Source organism: Neolamprologus multifasciatus, chromosome 9 (assembly GCF_963576455.1).
Source record: "Neolamprologus multifasciatus chromosome 9, fNeoMul1.2, whole genome shotgun sequence".
Classification (NCBI taxonomy): Eukaryota; Metazoa; Chordata; class Actinopteri; order Cichliformes; family Cichlidae; genus Neolamprologus; species Neolamprologus multifasciatus.
In genome coordinates, this window is record NC_140447.1 from 25,470,845 (window position 1) to 25,491,977 (window position 21,133).

The 21,133-nt window shown below is 43.1% G+C and overlaps 1 protein-coding gene across 2 annotated transcripts in view; it reads left to right on the plus strand.

Moving 5' to 3' along the window:
- LOC146511668 (A-type potassium channel modulatory protein DPP6-like) overlaps positions 1-21,133 on the plus strand; it is a 262,569-nt gene that overhangs the window by 13,730 nt on the left and 227,706 nt on the right. The window contains exon 1 of one of the 2 annotated variants that reach the window (XM_085173048.1): positions 14,674-17,390. The exons of the other annotated variant lie outside the window; for it this stretch is intronic. Coding sequence (XP_085029174.1) covers positions 17,340-17,390 — 51 coding nt within the window. The 5' untranslated portion in view covers positions 14,674-17,339. Of the gene's footprint in view, positions 1-14,673; positions 17,391-21,133 lie in introns of those variants that run through there. 2 annotated transcript variants of the gene reach the window in all.

Here is a 21,133-nt window from a genome sequence, read left to right on the forward strand (position 1 = left end):
TAGGCTGGTGTGAAAAATTGCTGCCACACCGCCCCCTCGGCCTGTGCTTTGAGATTTCTGGTAGTTAGAATGACTCGGGGGTGTTGATTCATTTAAACTAACATAATCATCCTGCTGCAACCAGGTTTCTGTAAGGCAGAATAAATCGATTTGTTAATCAGTTATTAAGTCATGTACTAACAGAGACTTGGAGGAGAGAGACCTAATATTTAATAATCCACATTTCACTGTTTTACTCTTTGGTTCAGATGTGGATACTGTATTGTTCTTTCTTTGTGATTGTTTATGTTTAAGTTGTTTATTGCTCGTTTTTAGTTTGTTTTTTGTCTGTTTGGGAGCTGACACAGTCTCTATGGAGATGGGTTTTTTGGGGGGGTAGCAGGTGGAGAGAAGCTACAGAGAGGCATGTAAGACTGCAACTCTGCTTCCTGGTCCCAACTCTGGATAGTCATATTTTGGGGGGGTTTAATAAATTTGTCCATATTTCTAGAAATGAGAGCTGCTCCATCCAAAGTGGGATGGATGCAGTCTCTCCAAACAAGACCAGGTTTCCTCCAGAAGGTTTGCCAATTATCTATGAAGCCCACATTGTTTAACGAGTCTGTGTTGTTTCATATTCTTATTTTCTGATTTGATCAGAGAAAATTTAGCCTTTAAATCTTTTTAGGATGCAAGCGCTGACTTTTACAAGCTTCTGATGTTGTTGTGGTCGAGTCAAAAGAAATGGAGCCAATTTCTTTCCAGTACAGCTATTATTTTACACTTCCAACTCAAGTTCAGGTCTGCTTCTGAGAAGCCCAGTGCGTCTTCGAAAGGAGCCACAGGGGCACTTTATGAAGGTGCAAAACCCTTTTCACAACGGCCTGTTGTATGGAACCAGTGGTTCCATAATTCAGCTTCTTTTCATTATAGTAAGTGTGTTCCAGGGAATATCTCAGTCTGTGAAATCCTTTTTATATCCATCTCCTTAGCTGCGTTTCAGCAGTGCACTCTTGAGGATCTTATATTCGCTCCTGGCTGCCCATGTGTGTTTCTGCATGCTGACACTGAGCAACACAGAGACCTCCCGGTCAGATCCATTAATTAGAATCACTTTACTTGATAACAGGTGAAAGTATATTAGCTGTGTACCTGCTTTGAATGTGATCAAATAGTTTTACAGCAGCAGTTTTAGTTTCTTTAGTTTCTGGCAAAGTTATAGTTGCTTTCTGTGGTTTGAAAACTCAAAAGTTTCCTGTTTTTAGGCTATTGGTCGCTCTTTTTTGTTTTTTGTTTTGTAAATCTTGATACATTTTTTTGCTACCCTGTAAGTTGAACTGTCAATGTACATTGTGTTTGGAGCACATTTTGCATCACCACAGGCATTTAAATTGCTACTTAAATAGTGCAGGGATTTTCATTACCGCCTTTAAAAGGGAATTTAAACTCTCACATAATCATTTGAACCAAGACAGTCATTTGGCCCTATTTGGCATGATTGCCTGGCACACTGCTGGCTTGGCCGTGACTTTACATATTGTTTTCTCGAGCTCTGTCCTTGTCTCGCTGCACTTCCAATCTGCCGCCTTTATTGAAATGTATAGCATGGCCCTGCCACGGCCCATTTTCATATAACTGGTAGAGGCAATTTTATTGACTTATTGCGAAAAAGCTGGTGTATTGCGCATCGCACAAGCCTCATCTGTCACCCGCATCCCTGGCAGTTAAAAAGGAATGATTTGTTGTGTTAACTCCCATGGTGCTCTACATTGCCCTAAAACAAGATGCTGTTCCCCTTGACAATGAACACTCACCGCCTGAACATAAACAACAGTTTTATTGTGCTCCAGTCTGCGAGCTTCCAAATCAATGCTTTGTAAATCATCCTCAGGAGGCATGCAAACACAGATCCACTATGTGTTGCCAAAACATCTATGGACACACTGGCACATCAATACAGATGGATGAAGAGCACGGGGCCAATGCCGTGTACTGTCAGCTAATAATAATGAGTGCTTCTGTGGCAAAATAGCAGGGATTCTGAAAGATGAAGGGATCGGTGAAGCCATCAACTATCGTTTCAGCTCGCTTCTAAACTTGAGCCATCATTAAAGTGTAACAAAAGCATAATACTTTCTGATATTCTGCAACTGCTGAACCTCACCCTTGCTGCCTTATTATATTAGTTTCACTTAATGGGTTTTGTGCCTCCAGAGATGGTAAAATCTAAAAGGAGCAGCAAGCTGTACACAACAGCAGAAAGTGGGACAGATATACAGGTGCAATGTGGGGAAAAAAAAAAACTCCTACTCAGCCCTGCCTGTTAAAGTAGCCTGGTTTAGCCTATAGATGTAGTGTTTACAAGTGTGCAGTCTGTTGCATGGCAGAGCCTCAGGGATAAATCTTTGTGCCTCATTATCTCTTCTCTTAATGATAAAGTTAATGTATGTCTTAATGACTGCAGGGTGGGACAATTACTCTGGAGCTTAAACCTATAGCCTACTCATAAAGACTTTGAGTATGTCAAATAACATCAGTGATAACATTTGTGAGCATTTTTTTTTTAGCATGCACTATGTTTGTGGTCTGCAATTGGCATTTTAACATAGGCTTTTTCATCCTTAGAAACTGCAGTGCTTGCAGATGGTGGTAGTGATGCAGAAGGTGAAACTGGGACATCCCATAGTCGTATGAAAAAGTATTTTCTCCTTCCTGATTTCTCTTTCTTTTGCATATATGTCATATTTACATGTTTCATGTCATCAAACAAATTCTAATATTAGACAAAGATTACAAAGATAAAAACAAATGCAGTTTTCAGTGATGATTTATTTTATTGGGGGCAAAAAAAAAATCTAAACCTACATGGGCCTGTGTAAAAAAAGTAATTGCCCCCTAAATTTCACATTATTTTGCTGTGGAGGAAATTTGACTCACTCCTCTTTAGACAATTGTTTTAATTCAGCCACAATGGATGGTTTTCGAGCACGAGTGTCATCTTTAAGGTCATGCCAAATGTCATGATTTAATGTTGTGTTTGCTTTTTTATTAGTTTTGTGATCTGAAACATGTAAGTGTGACATATTTCAAATACTGTAGAAATTTGTTCTATGTAGAAGAAAAAGCTGATGCATTACCTTGCTGCTAATGGTAATGCTAGTCTTTTTTATTAAAACATTTTGATGTGCCAAGTTTTGATATGTTGCACAACACAAAGAAAACTTCTTTCATATTTTTACTGTAATTTAGATTGGGTGATAGCACTCTCATTTCTGATTTGTACATTCGTAGCTAGGAGTATAGAATAGACCGATGGTGCCACATTAAAATAATATAAGAGGAAATCTTTGCAATTAAAATGACTGTGTCACTAAATGATCCAACGTTACCTACCTTTATAGATCCTTTAAAAGTGGTTGCATGTAGGTTGTTGAAGACCAGAAGAATACTACGTTGATATACTACATGAACATTTGGCAGACTGATACTAAACCCATCAGACGGAGTAGCTCACTACCAAAGACAAAGAGGAGGAATTAGCCAAGCTTTGTCCAAAGGTAATAAAAGTCTACCCACCAGCATCTCTTACTGTCACACATTACACGTTTTATCTTTTTTTTATATTATCTGTATGAAAAATTGTGAATGTGTTTTTCCCGGGAGTTACACAATGGACTATTTCTTGGTCTAGCACAGTTCCTAATGTCTGCAGAGTAGATGCATCCCATTAGGTTTAAAAATAGCAGGCCTTGGATCCACTCATACTGATATAGAAGTTTGCTGCATAAATGCCTGCAAACTACAGGTAAAAGTGATCAACACTTGTCAAAAGGGAACATATTGGCTTATTTCAGGGATGGTTGCATTCAGCTTCTTTTGATGCACTGCAGCACAAATACGAAAAAAAGGCAACCCACATCCAAATCATCTATAATTTTCACATTATGAGGTGAATTTTAAAATGGGAAAAAATACTGTGGTTTCCATTCGATAAGAACTTTTAGACTTTTATTATTATACACCACTGTGTGCTGACAGACCATGTTGATGCAACTGTTGTATTTGTGTGGTGATGTATTCTCTTTCTCTATGATGTGCTTTCACTTTCTGCTTAATAAAAGTTCCCGTGTGATGCATTGTCTTCGTGGAAAGCGCACACGCACACACAAACGCACATTGCACTTAGATACAGCTTTCCACTGTTATTTACCAGATGTTTTCTAGTTTTTCTGGCATGTACACACAGGCTGTGTGTGAAATGTGACACTAATTTGCATGCTGACAACGATTTCCAGTAAGATTACATCCTGCTGATTGATGGCCACGCTGTTGCCCCAGAAACCACCTTGGGTATGTGATATGACTCTCCTGTTATCAGACATTAAAGCATATTCCTGTAGTTAATCTTCCCAAATGGGCGCTCACAGAAAATATCTGGCATCCATGGGCCTTGACTGGGAATGAAAGACGGCCATTTCCAGAGGTAATGTATGAATGCAGTTCATTTCAAAGCAGCAAAAATTACAAAGAAAGAAAGTTTCATTATTCAATGATAAAGTGAAGAAACTACAAGATTTTAGTGCGGCTGTATGATGGCAGAGAGCAGCGCTTTGTTAAAGTGAATAAGCTCTTTTGATAAATCACTGTGTCTGATGGCTCAAGATGGCGTATGGCTGCATAAAAGAACCCATGGTTTATGCCTCTACAGTCAAACCTGCCAACACACTGCTGTCCAATTATCAGCCCCTATGCATCATACCCAGGTCTACAGAGAAACCCTATTTGCTGTGATAAAACTTGAAAGCCCTCATATATAGACCTGACTTCAGGCCAATCCATACCTTTTTAAAATCCAGCTCGTTTAGCAAATTTCAGGCTTAAATCGAGGCTTTTTGTATCTCTTTTTGATTGATACTAATTGTTATGCATTTCATGTTATATAGAAAGTACTTTGAATTGCACTTGTACTTTAAATGTGCCTTTCCTTAAAAATAAACTTGACTGGACTGCTGATTTTGGGGCCTTATGACCCAAAATGATTGTTAAACCTACAGGAGCAATTATCTGCACCCAACCTCTACGTAACGGTAACTACAAAATGCACTGGTGCATTTGTGTACTTTTATCTCTGTGCTGTAGAGATCAAATATATTTTGAACTTAGATGTGTGCTAGATTCGCTTACTTGAAACATGCAGGGCAGCTATTAGCACTACATCTGAAGGTATACTTTATGAAATTAATCAAAGAAAGGGGGGAAATATGCTGTAAAATTCAGTGGGCTGTATCTGTCTGATAGATAAATGAACCACACAGGCCAGCTTTAATGGTTGCTAGCATTGCAGAGTAACCAGTTCTAATCATTTAGCGGTCTGATGACAGTTAAAAAGGACCAACGTGTAAATACTGATGGAGCTGCCGAGGATCTTATTAAAACAGGAGAATATGTTTTCATTTTGTGTGGGAAGTGACAGGTGTGTTATTTTCCAGTCAACTCACGGAGTCTACCTTGGAGAAGCGGATGAACCATAAAAAGCAATAATTTGCTCAATCTTCTTTCTAAAGTGTGACTGTCCAGTCATACTTTAGCAACTGCAGGTGGGTATAACAGAAGATAGCAAATGTTAGTAAATATGGTTAACTTTCACTACCAATGATTATAGAATTGTTGAGGCCAAAAGCATTAAATAAACTGACTATATTAGTGTGCGGAGATTCGGGTTATTTGCTGGCACAAACTGGGGCAAAACTAGAGTATCGTAGCCAAATAATGCAGTTATGGTGGATGACTTGAAAGCAAGACCAAAAACTGACAGTATACAGTTTGAACAATTTATTGGCGTGTATCCATCCATCCATCTTCATCCGCTTTATCCGGGGCCGGGTCGCGGGGGCAGCAGCCTAAGCAAAGAGGCCCAGACCTCCTTCTCCCCAGCCACCTCCTCCAGCTCATCCGGGGGAACACCAAGGCGTTCCCAGGCCAGCCGAGAGATATAATCTCTCCAGCGTGTCCTGGGTCTGCCCCGGGGCCTCCTCCCGGTGGGACATGCCTGGAACACCTCACCCAGGAGGCGCCCAGGGGGCATCCTTACCAGATGCCCAAACCACCTCAACTGGCTCCTTTCGATGTGGAGCAGCAGCGGCTCTACTCTGAGCCCCTCCCGGATGGCCGAACTTCTCACCCTATCTCTAAGGGAGATGCCAGCCACCCTTCGGAGGAAGCTCATTTCCGCCGCTTGTATCCGCGATCTCGTCCTTTCGGTCACTACCCACAGCTCGTGGCCATAGGTGAGGGTAGGGACGTAGATCGACCGGTAAATTGAGAGCTTCGCTTTTACACTCAGCTCCCTCTTCACCACGACGGACCGGTGCAGCGTCTGCATTACTGCAGCTGCAGCCCCGATCCGTCTGTCGATCTCCGGCTCCCTTCTCCCATCACTCGCGAACAGGACCCCGAGATACTTGAACTCCTCCACTTGGGGCAGGACCTCATCCCCGACCCGGAGTGGGCACTCCACCCTTTTCCGGCTGAGAACCATGGCCTCAGATTTGGAGGTGCTGATCCTCATTCCCGCTGCTTCACACTCGGCTGCGAACCGCTCCAGTGCGAGCTGGAGGCCCTCACCCGATGAAGCCAACAGAACCACATCATCCGCAAAGATCAGAGATGAGATCCTGAGGCCACCAAAGCGAAAGCCCTCCGCCACTTGGCTGCGCCTAGAAATCCTGTCCATAAAAATTATGAACAGAACCGGTGACAAAGGGCAGCCCTGGCGGAGCCCATCACCCCCGGGAACGAGTCCGACTTATTGCCGGCAATGCGAACCAAGCTCTTGCAACGGTTGTATAGGGATCGAATGGCCCGTAGCAATGGGCCAGACACCCCATACTCCCGCAACACCTCCCACAGGACACCCCGAGGGACACGGTCGAATGCCTTCTCCAAGTCCACAAAACACATGTAGACTGGTTGGGCAAACTCCCATGCACCCTCAAGTATCCTCGAGAGGATGAAGAGCTGGTCCAGTGTTCCGTGACCAGGACGAAAACCGCATTGTTCCTCCTGCATCAGAGGTTCGACTAGCGGACGAACTCTCCTTTCCAGCACCCTGGCATAGACTTTCCCGGGGAGGCTGAGTAGTGTGATCCCCCTATAGTTGGAACACACCCTCCGGTCCCCCTTCTTAAAGATGGGGACCACCACCCCGGTCTGCCAATCCACGGGTACTGCCCCTGATCTCCACGCAACATTGCAGAGGCGTGTCAGCCAGGACAGCCCTACAACGTCCAGAGCCTTCAGGAACTCGGGGCGGACCTCATCAACACCAGGGGCTCTGCCACCAAGGAGTTGTTTAACTGCCTCAGTGACCTCGCCCCCAGAAATTGGCGGGTCATTCCCCTCATCCCCAGACTCTGCTTCCTCCTTGGAAGACGCGTCAGTGGGATTAAGGAGGTCCTCGAAGTATTCCTTCCACCGCCTGACAATTTTCTCAGTCGACGTCAGCAGCGCTCCGCCAGCACTATACACAGTGCAGGTAGAGCACCGCTTTCCCCTCCTGAGACGCCTGACGGTTTGCCAGAACCTCTTCGAGGCAGTCCGAAAGTCTTTTTCCATGGCCTCTCCGAACTCCTCCCACACCCGAGTTTTTGCTTCAGCCACTGCCCGAGCCGCATTCCGCTTGGCCTGTCGATACCTGTCGGCTGCCTCCGGAGTCCCACAGGCTAACCAAGCCCGATAGGACTCCTTCTTCAGCCTGGTGGCTCCCTTCACCTCTGGTGTCCACCATTTGGTTCGGGGATTACCACCACGGCAGGCACCAACCACCTTGCGGCCGCAGCTCAATGCAGCAGCTTCGGCAATGGAGGCGCTGAACATGGTCCATTCGGACTCGATGTCCCCCGCCTCCCTCGGAATGCTGTTGAAGCTCTGCCGGAGGTGTGCGTTGAAGATCTCGTGGACTGGGGCCTCTGCTAGTCGTTCCCAGCACACCCTCACTACGCGTTTAGGTGCACCAGGTCTGTCCAGCGTCCTCCCCCCGCCACCTGATCCAACTCACCACCAGGTGGTGATCAGTTGACAGCTCAGCCCCTCTCTTTACCCGAGTGTCCAGAACATATGGTCGCAGGTCTGGTGATACGATTACAAAATCGATCATCGACCTACGGCCTAGAGCGTCCTGGTGCCACGTGCACTTATGGACACTCTTATGTTCGAACAAGGTGTTCGTTATGGCCAAACTGTGATTAGCACAGACGTCCAATAACAAAGCACCGCTCGGGTTCAGATCAGGGAGGCCGTTCCTCCCAATCACGCCCCTCCAGGTCTCGCTGTCGTTACCCACGTGAGCATTGAAGTCTCCCAGCAGGACAACAGAGTCTCCAGGTGGAGCACCTTCCAGCACCCCCCCCCCAGGGACTCTAAGAAGGCTGGGTACTCCGAACTGCCACTCGGCGCATAAGCGCAGATGACAGTCAGGACCCGTTCCCCGACCCTAAGGCGCAGGGAACAAACCCTCTCGTCCACCGGGAAAAACCCCAACGTACCGGCAGCAAGCCAAGGGGATATTAGAATACCCACCCCAGCCCGCCGCCTCTCACCAGGGGCAACTCCAGACTGAGACAGAGTCCAGCCCCTCTCCAGGAGACTGGTTCCAGAGCCCAAGCCGTGCGTAGAGGTGAGCCCGACTATATCTAGCCGGTACCTCTCAACCTCACGCACTAACTCAGGCTCCTTCCCCACCAGAGAGGTGACATTCCATGTCCCTATTGCCAGTCTTGGCAGCCGGGGGTCAGTCCGCCAGGGCCTCCGCTCCTGGCCGCCACCCGGCACACAATGCACCCGACCCCTATGGCGCCTCCTGCGGGTGGTGGGCCTGCGGGAGGATGGGCCCATGTCTCCTCTTTGGGCTGTGCCCGGCCGGGCCCCATGGACTAAGGCCCGGCCACCAGACGCTCGCCCTCGGGCACCCTCCCCGGGCCTGGCTCCAGGGCGGGGCCCCAGTAACCCTATCCCGGGCAGGGTAAACTGTTCCCTCGGTGTTTTTTTCATAGGGGTCTTCTGAATCGCTCTTTGTCTGGTCCCTCACCCAGGACCAATTTGCCATGGGAGACCCTACCAGGGGGCAAATGCCCCCAGACAACATAGCCCCTGGGATCCCTGGGACACACAAACCCCTCCACCATGATAAGGTTGCGATTCACGGAGGAATCGCAACCTTATCGTTGCGTGTAATTATTGGCGTGTAATTTTTGTTAATACAGGGCCTTGCAAACAAGAATTTACTAGGGGTCTTGGGGGCACGACACCGGAGGCCAATTCTGCCAAAAAACAAAAAAGTGCTAGTCTGAGTGGTCTGAGGAGACCACTCAGAGGACACCACTCAGACTAGCACTCTGAGTGGTCTCCTCAATCTGAATTTGATTCAGATCAAATTGGTTTCATATTTGGATCATCCAGACAAAAAGGCCACAGAAGGAGCAACTGGCTGGAGTTCCTCAGGTAGCAGGAGATTGAGGAGGGTAGACAGACAGGTGAGTCTCACTGGTGAGTATTTAGTAATTCATTTCCAGAGAATGTGCACCAGCTTTGAGAAAATAGGTGAGTCTTACCCGAGGGGAATGAGCCCTTCAGCACTGTTTCTCATCAGACCATCAGTGACCTTCTAGTTTAAGGACAAGTTCAAGCTTCCATTCATCACCTTACTTAGGATTTGGCCATTGGCTACGTCCTTGTTACTCTGTCTCTCAGAAATTCTCCCACATTGGCTAAAGGACTTATTCCATAGAACTTCTTCCTAGAAGATAATTTGGCTATTAAAGGACGGTAAATGGTAAATGGCCTGTATTTGTATAGCGCTTTACTTAGTCCCTATGGACCAAAGCGCTTTACACTACATTCAGTCATCCACCCATTCACACACTGGTGATGGCAAGCTACATTGTAGCCACAGCTACCCTGGGGCGCACTGACATAGGCGAGGCTGCCGGATACTGGCGCCACCGGGCCCTCTGACCACCACCACCACGGGTGAAGTGTCTTGCCCAAGGACACAACGACCAATACGGTCAGAGCCGGGGCTCGAACCGGCAACCTTCCGATTACAAGACGAACTGCCAACTCTTGAGCCACAATCACCCATGATACCAGCAGGCAGAACCTAGGGTAGGACCTGCCCACCTCCACTTGAGAGCAAAACATTAGCAAAGACAAATTGGAGGAGCTTCTAACCAGCCCAGGGCCACACGATAATACAAACAGTCCTTTTCTCTAACAGACAGTAAATTGGGCAAATCATAAAAGTCTTAATATAGACTTTGAAATTATTGTTTTTGTCACAAGTTAAATACTGAAATGTGCACAAAACACATTCTAACGCTAAGCTAATTAGCTAACTAGCTAGCTTCTTAACATTTTACCCACCAAAATACCAAAACAAATAAGATCTAGTCATCAAATTCTTTATCTGATCCAATTCAGGATAAGTAGTGTTGGAGGTTATAGGCCTGAAAGCAGGGTACATCCTGGACAGATGACCAGTCTATAATTTGTGTTCACACACAATTTAAAATCACAAGTTAAGCTAATAAGCAGGTCCATCAAGATGTTGCTGTCAAGTCCTAAAAATCTGGGAGTTTTGCTGGACTAAAGGAGAAAGCCTGAGTAGCTGGTAAGAACCCACACAGTCACTGGAAGAAAATGCAAACTCCACTCTCTTTCCTGTGAACTTATACAACATCATAGTGAAACACTTGAATGGTTTAACAGCAGCAGCAGTAATTAAGAAGGTACTAACGATGATTGTTACTTAATTGCTGCTTTTTGCTCCAATTCATTTCTGAAAGGACTCTGAGTATTCGGTCAAACCTACTGGTTTTTATTAAAATTACAATCAAGGTTAGGTAATGTCCACACTGATGCCTGTAAAAATGCAAATGCACCTTTGTGTTGAGAACATGATGAGTTATATAAATCAGAGAGGAGAAAACATGGAGAAATTATGCAATATTATTTAAAAATAATACATGCTGACATTGATTTTTTTCCTTTCTTGTACTTTTACCCAACGCTCCATCCTGTTGAACTGTTCAAGTGTGGGTAGTGAATCCGAAGCCAGCTGCTGTGCTGCGGGAACTCCTCATCCATCCCTGAGCAGGTTAAAGTAATGAATCTGATCCAAGTTCCTGACAAACGCCTGCTGTTCAAGGCAACTGTTTCATTAATATTCAGATGTGCTTACTGGCTCCATCATGTTGTGGAGGGAGGCACAAGTCTCCTTAAGTTGGAAGATAATCATCAGAACTTTTACATTTTCTGTTGTTAACTGATAGAAGTGACTTTGGGCATCTGTATATTACGTTAGTAGTATTTGAACTACAGAAATATTAAAACCTTTTATGTTACCTTTTTCAAGCCTAACACCACGTTATTGCACCATATTTCTTGCTCTGTATTTATGCACCATTTTTCTGGCCTTTGAGTTCATTAGAGATGGTAACGATCTGTTGCCTTGACAGTCCGGGGCAGGGAAGGTCATCACAAAGCTCTTATCTAGATTATGAAGCTCCCCACCAACGGAGAGGTGAGGCATTTTTCTTTCTCTTTTTTTTTTTTTTTTTTAGAGAAAGGTGTTTGAGATGCAAATCACTTGATAGTGTGTGGACTGGGATAGTTGCTTCCTGCTGCTCAGTAATGGCCTTTGAATGCAGTTATCTCTAGTTCACTTTTCACTCTTAACCTGTAGCTAAAATAAAATAAAGCCACATTTGAAAGCAAACCTACCTTTACCCAGAACCTCTCCACCCTACCTCCCTTTGAGTTTCACAAAATGATAAACATCAGTTGAAGACAAGCTTATTGTTTCAGTAAAGGTTTCGGTGGTCATCTCATTTACGATTTACGTAGACTTAATTTAGTTTGAGGCTGATATTGCTAATTCTAGTCTTCTTTGAGGCAAGTTCAGTATCTCTCAGGCTGCCATTACAACAGCAAAAAACCACAGTGACAACAGTGTAGAAGATACCATGGTATCATGTAATTAAGTTGATAATGAAACCATCGATTTGTCCTGTGAAGATCTCGGTTAAGTTTATTGTGCTGGATGGCTGCCATCATCAGAATGAAGCTTTGTTTTCTGGACTCACTCCACTGGGGATCCAGGCCAATCAATCCAGGATTTGAGCGCATTCTAATCATTTTTTTGTCTAAAAGGGTTTTCTGGCTCTTTTCGGAGGCTTGACTTGGAATGCACCCAGTCCCAAAAACAGAGCTATAAATGCTGACAAAGACATGTGGAGTTACACTGTAGTTCCTGCATGATATAATGCAGAGGTTATTAAGAAGAATGTCTTGTCTAGTCATAAACGTTTGGGACTTTTTCCGGATGTAGCCAAGAACGCCATGCAGAGTCATCTTTGTGCAAAATGAATACAGTAAATATTAAGTGTGTGCAAATTTGTGTATATAAATACCTGTTTGTTGTTTCACTGCAGGAAACCAAGAATCTTTCAAGGAACTGTGCTTCCATTTTTGGCCTCTGAAACCTCGTACTGGATGTAATCCTTCTATGGTTGGGCAAAAAGGCATAAACAAAAGCCCTCTTTGCTACAGAAGTATTTTCTAACTATTGGACCAGAGTTTTAAGGGATTACTGTTGTTTATTGATCAAAGACAGATCCTGTAGCTGCTGTGCAAACTAGTGTAAAGTTATAAATGATAGTGGTAGTAGCCACATTTCTGGCTTTCACCCTCTTGGCTTGCGGTTGCCTGACATAACCGTATTTGGATAAGATGTTGGTTATCAGCTAGTACTAGGAACACACTTCTATAGAATGCGTTCATTGCACAGACACAGTTCCCTGGAAATTAGGGCACACTTACATAATTGACATGCTACTACAGTGCCATTCACCAGAAAATAAACTCAGCACAGAATTAACTCCATGTTTTGTTTTTTGTTTTTGTCCATTTTCTTCTAAAATTCAAAGCTGGTATTTGCACTTAACTATTGAATTATTTTTATCAAATTATAATTATGCAGAAATATGGCAACAGGTAATACTGCAACGTGGAAAGCTCGCAATCTGCATAATGTTACATAAAATTGTGATGACACACAAACAAAATGCATTATTTGGAGTGTTTGTTTGCTGCGGGTTTCATGAAAGTGACCTTTTACCGATTCAAATGTACCGTGGTAAGCTGTGTTGTTTCATTATTTAAAGACTGAGTTCACCGAATTCACAAATGACGATGTTCTCAAAAACCTCAGGTGGGAGGCTATTTATCCACCCGTTGGTGGGGTTAAAAAGGTTCCTAAATCCTAATGTCACCTTGGACACCAAAATTGTTTGTGTAGGCTTTCATTTATCCAGGCTATGGTAGTCTTCAGAGCTTGAATAAAGAAGGCAGCTGAACTTCTTTTGGTTTGTGACGGCATTTTATAGTGTTCTTCAGTTCCCAGGTATGTAACCCCTAGTGTGGTTTGTCACCTTTGGAGGTGATCCTGAGGGCTGTTGGCCCACTATTGATCGTGTGGTCATCACATGAGCCAAGGTGTGAGAAAATGTACCTCCATCATGACACGTACTGAGGTCTCCTATTGTGGAAAGATGTCAGTAGGTGTTGAAGCGCCTGGAAAGGGATCCAAAGACTGTATTGTAGGTGGCTGATAGCTGGTGTTACCATCTCTATTCAATCATGGCCATTCACAGTGGACATAAACGCCGTCTTTGACTCCTCTTTCAACCCATCTCTCTTCTCGGTCCAAATTGGGAACATTGGAAGTGCAGATGCATAGCCAAGTCTTGTCCCTGTTGAGGTGGTTCTTCTATGGTCTTGGCCTTGCTTTAAAGTTACAAAGCTATTTTCAGCTGCACCCTTACCGACTAGGGGTCACCACAGTAGGTAGCTTTATGCCAGAAGGTTTACCAAAAGGTATTTGTGGTTTCTTCTTCGACTGAACCAGGGATTTTTCACTTGTTAGAATTGTGTCCCTTGTTTTATTTGTTTGCTTCTTTGTCTTCTGTTTTTGTTTTTGTCAGAACTAGGATGTGGACGCTGAGTCACTGGGGTTTTTCCTGCCTAACCCTAATCATAGATGAACCGGCGTTAGTTTTCTATAACCACGAAACCTTCACTTTTACCAGACTGCAGTTACTATTTGTGGATATCTTATTGTTTAATGTAACTGATTATGTGGAATCTGTTTTTAACTTTCTGATAACACAACAGTATATAAGATTGAAAAGATGTTTTTTGTGCACTGTGCATGTTGCCAGCACTTTGATCCTGCCAGCCATGCACTGTCTCTCTCTACACTGGAGTCAGACGGCAGCAATCAACACTCCAGCAGATTTTCTCTCACCAGCAGAGCTTCCATACAGCTCGCTAGCTTTGGCAGCTGTCTGGTTTGTGGCATTCAACTGCCTTTTTTTGTCAAGCTTTACAGTATAGTAGTAGCACTTAGCCATTCCTGGCCAGCCATTTTCTCTGAGAGTCTTAACATCAGGCAGCTGCTGTCTGCTTCTGCACAGCCAACATTGTTGTTACAGATGTCCTTGGCCGACACACCTGTATGTGATGTACTCTGGCTTGGCCCACTATGTTTAGCACAGAAATAAACAACATGGTGAATTCAATCTTGCATGTGTGCTGCAGCCAGCTTGGGTGGGGGGAGGGGGAGGGGGGGGGGTATTCACGTGTCATGTTTGATACATACTCCCTGATTAAATGTGAACCTATCAACAAGCCATAAAGCACCAATTTATAAGCGCTTGGTGCCAGGAGTTATAAATTTTAAGTTATGAAGGTTATCCTTTAAGCATGCATTTGACAGAACTCCATGGAGCTGTTATGAAGGAAATCAGTAAAAAATGCAGACACAGTAATGAAGCAGCATGCCTGCAACCTATCTCTGCGTTCTCCCTCTGTCAGCAGTCCAGCTGCTGGCGAGGGAGCCCAAAGCCCCCATTAGGTTGTTTTGACAGCCTTATCCACAGTAATTAATACCAGGCACTTTTAAATGAGATTTACGTGAGACATGCTGTTTGCACTTCCCAGTTGAGGGAACCTGCTCTTGGTGAACTGCTGCTGTGAGTTTAGAACTCTCAGCTTCCCGGTGGATCATCAGTATACAGTATTTAGTAAACACTCTGAGTCAAGATTCAGAGGATTTCAGGCTGATATTGATTTATTAAGATCATGAGCTGGAGAACTAAAGCTGCCTCCATCTTGAAAGCTGACATTACACATAACTGAAAGGGTTTATATATTGTATGTAACTGACAAATGGTGTTGAGAGTAATCCATGAGCTACATGTACGTTATTCAGTTTCTTTTTCTCTTGGTCATCTGCTTCTTTTTTTTAGCTGCTGGGTCTGCCACATCTCACCCTGGCTCTAGCATCCTTCCTGTCACACCAGCCCTCTTTATCTCCTTCTCTTCATTCACGTTTTAATCTCTTGCGTGATATTTGCTGATTCCAGTAAAAGAAATCAATACGAAACAAATGGCTTTGCTCCATTTCAAGAAGACATTGTAATGTTGTTTAAACTGCCAGTGAAAGAATGGTGTATGTGTATGCGTATGTTAAGCTTTTTCGTGTTCCTGTTTTCTCATCACATGACATTGAAGCTTCTGTGCAGAGAAGAATTCAATAGTCTGAGTGGTAATTAAGTGGCTATTGACTTTAAATACAGAGCTACACGCACCATGTGTTGCAAATTGTGCTACCTTTATGGTTTTAATAGAGGCATTAGAGCGATCTAAAGCTTTTGTTCTTTTCTTTTGGGCTTCCTGAAACTTTCTGAAAACTGTTTGTCTTTTATTTTTGAATACCTTTTTAAGCAAGTGACTAACAGGTAATTATCACACAAGGATCCACAATTATCTCCACTGTCCAAAGTCACTGCAATGGAAATACAGTCTGTAGAGGCTAAAATCAGAATATATTTGAATAAACATTAAATAAAACCATTGCATTCTGTCAACATGGGCACATACATTCATGTAAAAAGTACTGGGCAATCTGTGCTAGTGTTCTGAAAAATTTTAACAGACTTGCCAGCACAATGAGTCAATTGTGGAGTCCAAAAAATGAACAAACAAAAAAAACCCTAAATATTATTATTATGATTACCATATATCAATATTAAACAGGGAACCTCTATCTCAGAACTAATTCTCACAGCAATTATGGCAAGCAGGTTTCCTTTCTCTCAGAATGACCCAAATTAGTTATTAAAATGTAATGAGTTAATTAAGGTATTCATATTTTATAATTTAAATCTTAACGCTTGGGTCTCATGTAGATTTCTATGCATGTTATACCGAGTATACTGTATAAAAAGCTTTTCCTTCCAGTCCAATAACGTGAATGCATATAAGTTTAAAAGCGTATGAAAATTTAATATTTTTATCCCCCCATCCCTTTCCTATCCTGTTGATAAGTGCCCTTTAAATTTATTATTCCCTCAGGGTGGGAACCATGTATGTACAGACACAACAGGAGTCATGATATTGTCAGACTACGTGTATGACATTTTAGTACCATGACCTGCTCTCTCAACACACACACACACACACACACCTCCCCGCCTCCTTGTAATTCAGGTCATTACAAGTGACTGTAAGAAGCAATAGGAGGTCTGGCTTTAGGTGAGGGTTACTATAGTAAAAGGGGCAAAAATGTGCATCATATGACAAAAGCACAGGAAGTTAATCATAAATCCTCACAGGCGTCATTTTGCCTCAGCCATGACCTTTAAAGATTTCAATTTTTGCGGAATGTAATGTATTTGTGACAGATAGACGTGGCAATAAGTGCATGTCGGCGATCGTAATATGTGTCAACCCTACAGTTGATTACAGCTGACCTGGCGTCAGTTTACTCTGAAGGGTATATCTGACAGCGACGATCACCTGCATCTGGCCATCCCTTTAAATCTGTGCAGCTTCTGAAACAAACAAAACAACACGGTGTCAGTTTCCCTGTTCCACAGGAAATGGGATTTTCTGATGCCTCTCTCTCTTCTCGCGCCTCTTCCAAACAGAAAAAAAAAGAAAAAAAAAAGAAAAAAATCAGTGATCTCACTCAAACTTATATTTATTTTTCACCGTGTGGTTTGCTGTTTGTGTGTGCGAGGAAGGACAGCTTGGTCAATACAAATATTCGTCAGTACACCGAAGAGCCCACGTTGTTTTCCTTCGTTCCCGTTAGGTTGTAAGCCCACCCACTTATTAACTGTCTCACTATGTAAGGGTCTGGCTGGGAAGCGGCGGGGAAGGAGAGCTGACAGAAGCTGTCCAAAAGTCCACATATCCAACCTTATAGAATCAGGCTCGGAGGGGCGACGGGAGGAAAAATGAAGGAAAAGAGTCTGATTGAGACTGCAAAAATGCAGGGCAACGTGCTGGTAAGGCGGCTTTTTGACTCGTACGTAGTGTATGACGCCGATTTCGTTCCTTTCCCCTCATCTGTTAGTTCCCGTTTTCCATAGCCTATGCGCTTTGACGCGCGTCGGATGTTTTGGAAATGTATATAATTAATGTCTACCTTTTTTGTGCCCGTTATAACCATGTGAGGTGATTTCTAATAGTTCACGCCCTTTTTTTTAATTTCACGTGTCCTTCCCTGCTTGCAAGTACAGCCGATCTAATGGAGCCAAGAGGGACATGAATCATAGTTAAAGGAGTTTGAAAGTTTTGTCCTGCTTTTATGGGGCCATTCATAATGACTGCTGAGTTTTGGCTTTGTCTCTTTTGCCTCGTGATGCTTCTGAGGGCAGAGGTAACCTTTTGCCCAAGGAGGGTCCCATTAATATTTTATTGCATCTAAAGCTGTGAGGTGCAGGATATATGACTCTGGCTGTCCTTGTGCAGGGAGCTGAAGGCAGCTATATGATTGTATGTATGAGGAGAGTGAATACTAAGTGTCCTTTGGGGGCTCTTTCGGATATTAAAGGCCACTATCTTGCCTATTAAAGGCTTTTGAGCCTTTAAATTTTTAAATTTGGGAATATTATAGTTCATTCTGCATTATCATATTATTTCATGCCTTATGATCCTTTGCTGATGTCGCTTGAGCGCTTGCTGAAATTCTTATCCAACCAACCAAGGTAAAGAATTTTTTTTTTTGATTCCTCCCCATGATTTCTTCATTTATAGCTGAATAAGCCGAGCTCTGCAAACACTCAAGGCCATTTTGGAAAATGTGGGGCACAGCTGTGTGGAGTCAGGCTTTTCCAAATGGTTCCTTGGCTGAAGATCGTCTTTTTCTGCCCGTGGCCTTAAGTTGTGAGGGGATGTGCTGAGTGTGTTTATCTCTTTGATCCCTGCGTAATGAAAAGTAAACATGGGTGTTTATCATGAGGATTTTGGTCAACTTCCAAATCAGAAATGCGCTTGCACTGAATGAGATGTAAAGTGAAAGTGATTTTAATTTTAGTTGCATGTCTAAAGAGAAAAGAAAAACTGCCTATCAGCATCCCTAAAGCTCACTAATTAACACTTAACTTTGGGGCAAAAAAAGAAGTTGAATTTTACTTGGGAATGAGTGCAAGACTTGGCTCATATATTACCCCCCTGAAAACTAGTGGTTTTAGAGTTAGGCTTTCACTAAATGACACAATAAAGAGTCCTGTCAATGGCTGTATTCCTGTCTGATCTACAGGTGGCACTAAAATGACAAGGAGTGCTGCAGTGAGCAAGAAAAATGCAAAAAGACAACCCATAATGACAACCTTATAAACATTTTTGTTTGGAAGAAAAGCTTGTTAAAGTTCAGAATTCCACACAGTGTAAGGCAGAAGGCTGTTATTCAGTAGGTATTCCCTATGGGTTATTTTTAAAACCTAGCTTATTTAAAGGAAAGTACATATCCCAGAAAGGCAGACTATTGTTTTCAGCTACAACTCGAGCATGCTACAGTACCCCTACGTGGATCATTTATTCTTCTGAAAGTGGAAAAATATTTCAGGTTTTCCATCAGCATGACCCTTGTAAGTGAATTTAAACATATCCTGTGTTATCTGAAACCTGCAAGCAGGTCGTTATTGGACGGATTTACATTTGAGCAAATGCTTAATATTTCAATGGTTTTAAATTGACCTTAATTTAACTTAAAAAAAAGAGAACACATACACACCCATATGTAAGAGAGGGCTACACTAAGTTTCTTTTTTCTCGCCTGAGTCCTAACTGCTAACTAGCCTTTACTGTGAGCACCAACTCTACATTGACGATTGAAGGACGAGAGACAGCTTTGTCTTTTTTATGGGCCAGTGATAAACAACATTTGGATCACTGTTAAACTGAATGCTGGGCCCTATCTAGACACTTTATGGCAGATTTCAATAACTTAATCACTGCTGCTGGCTCCACTTCACAATGGCGGCATTTTCACACACAAGTGGAGAGTCCCTCACTTCACACAAGAAAACACAATTAAGCCATCATTTTAAATGGGATGGATCTGCTGGCAAACTACTGCCACAATTTCTGTATTATGCTGGTTTTGTACTTTTATTCAGCTACAAAAAACTTTTTAAATTAAAGTACAGAGCTATGGTAATAAGCTTGAGCCAAAAACCCAGACTTCAGAGTACTCTAAACATTTAGATTCCACTAATTTTTTCTACATGAGGTGGTAGGTTTGGCACAAGTTAGTTTAAAGGGAGAAGTGATAGTTTGTTTGTTTTTTCAGACACAGGACAAACTGAGGGTCTGCAGCAAAGCTCAGTATAAGATAAATAATGATTACTTTAAACTGTGAATCATGCAAATAATGAGGTCAGTGTATGTACAAGTAATCCCTGTGCAGTACTTGGAAAGCTCAGGATTCAGACTGCTCCAAAACTCTTTTTGCAGTCATTTCAGGCACACAGTTTTGTCTGGAAGACAGAGACCCCTCCCTCCTGTCATTCGAACATTTAGTCTGTTTCAGGAAGTTTTGCCTAAAAGGAACACAGGACAAACTTAGTGCCTGTGACAAGGTGCAGTGTGAGATAAATAAGGATTATTTTAATCTGTGAATCATGCAAAGCTACTCTAGCACCATAAACAGAGAAGCTGGAAATAAATTGAGCATCACACTGTATCGCATCATGCATTGCTGTTTTTCTGAAGCATTTTCTGAAGTTTTTTTACCCATTTCTCACAGTCCTAATGGCAACAAAGCAGATAATGTACTTTTACTTGACAGGTTTATTATCCCAAGTGATTGCTTCTTGCACAGTAAGCACATACTCATGAGACTGAGACTAACTGTAGTGCCTCAGTGGGAAGTCTTCTCAGTAACTGGGAGAAAACTGCACAGTGTGATTTCTGACCACCAAGCATAATAGTTGGATAGTTGTTGTTGGCCGTTTGGGATTCTGTGTGCAAGCGAAGCACATAGTACTTTAAATGGGTGGCGAGAACCCCCAAGGTGTTGTGCCTGCACAGGAAATTGCAGCTCATCAAGTCTGCATCCAGATGCCTAAAGGGGTAATGACAGTGAAGACGTTACCATGGGATACATCGGCTATTATCTCACCCGTTCGCTTGCAGTACAGCGTGTGCGGAGCTCAGTATGCTTGATGTCAGCAAATGTATGAGCTTCTGGCCTAAATGTGACACTGTTCAGAAACCGCTCAGACACTTGTTCTCCAGCTTTCACTCTGTTTATGTCTAATTGTTCTCTGGCATGGCAAACATCCTCCTTCAAGGGCACAGACGGCTCTGTTGTTGAACAACTAATGATTTGTTTCCCTCGGCTGAAATTGGGGGGGGGAGGAAAAGGAATAATGGACTGAGAGATTTTTCTCTAGCAGAGGAGAAGCATTCAAAAGACTAACCAGAAAGAGTCCCTGTTGTCATGGTAATACCTTAGACTGTTTTGAGTTCTCAGTTTAAGTAAACATTGGCGCTCCTCCAGTGAGTGCTTCTGTTGTCTCATTAACTTCAAAGAGCGTGGCTGCGTGATGCAAAGATTCACTTCAGTTCACCTTGACTTTACGTGTATTTTAAGGTTACTGCTGGGGGGGTTTGGTTTAATATATCTAAAACATTTTCTTTTGAAAGCACCCGCTAAAGTAAATTTCCCTTATTTAGATGTCGTACATCATCCTGAATTTAGTCAACATAACTCTGCAAGTCATATAAGGACTGAGGTTGACTC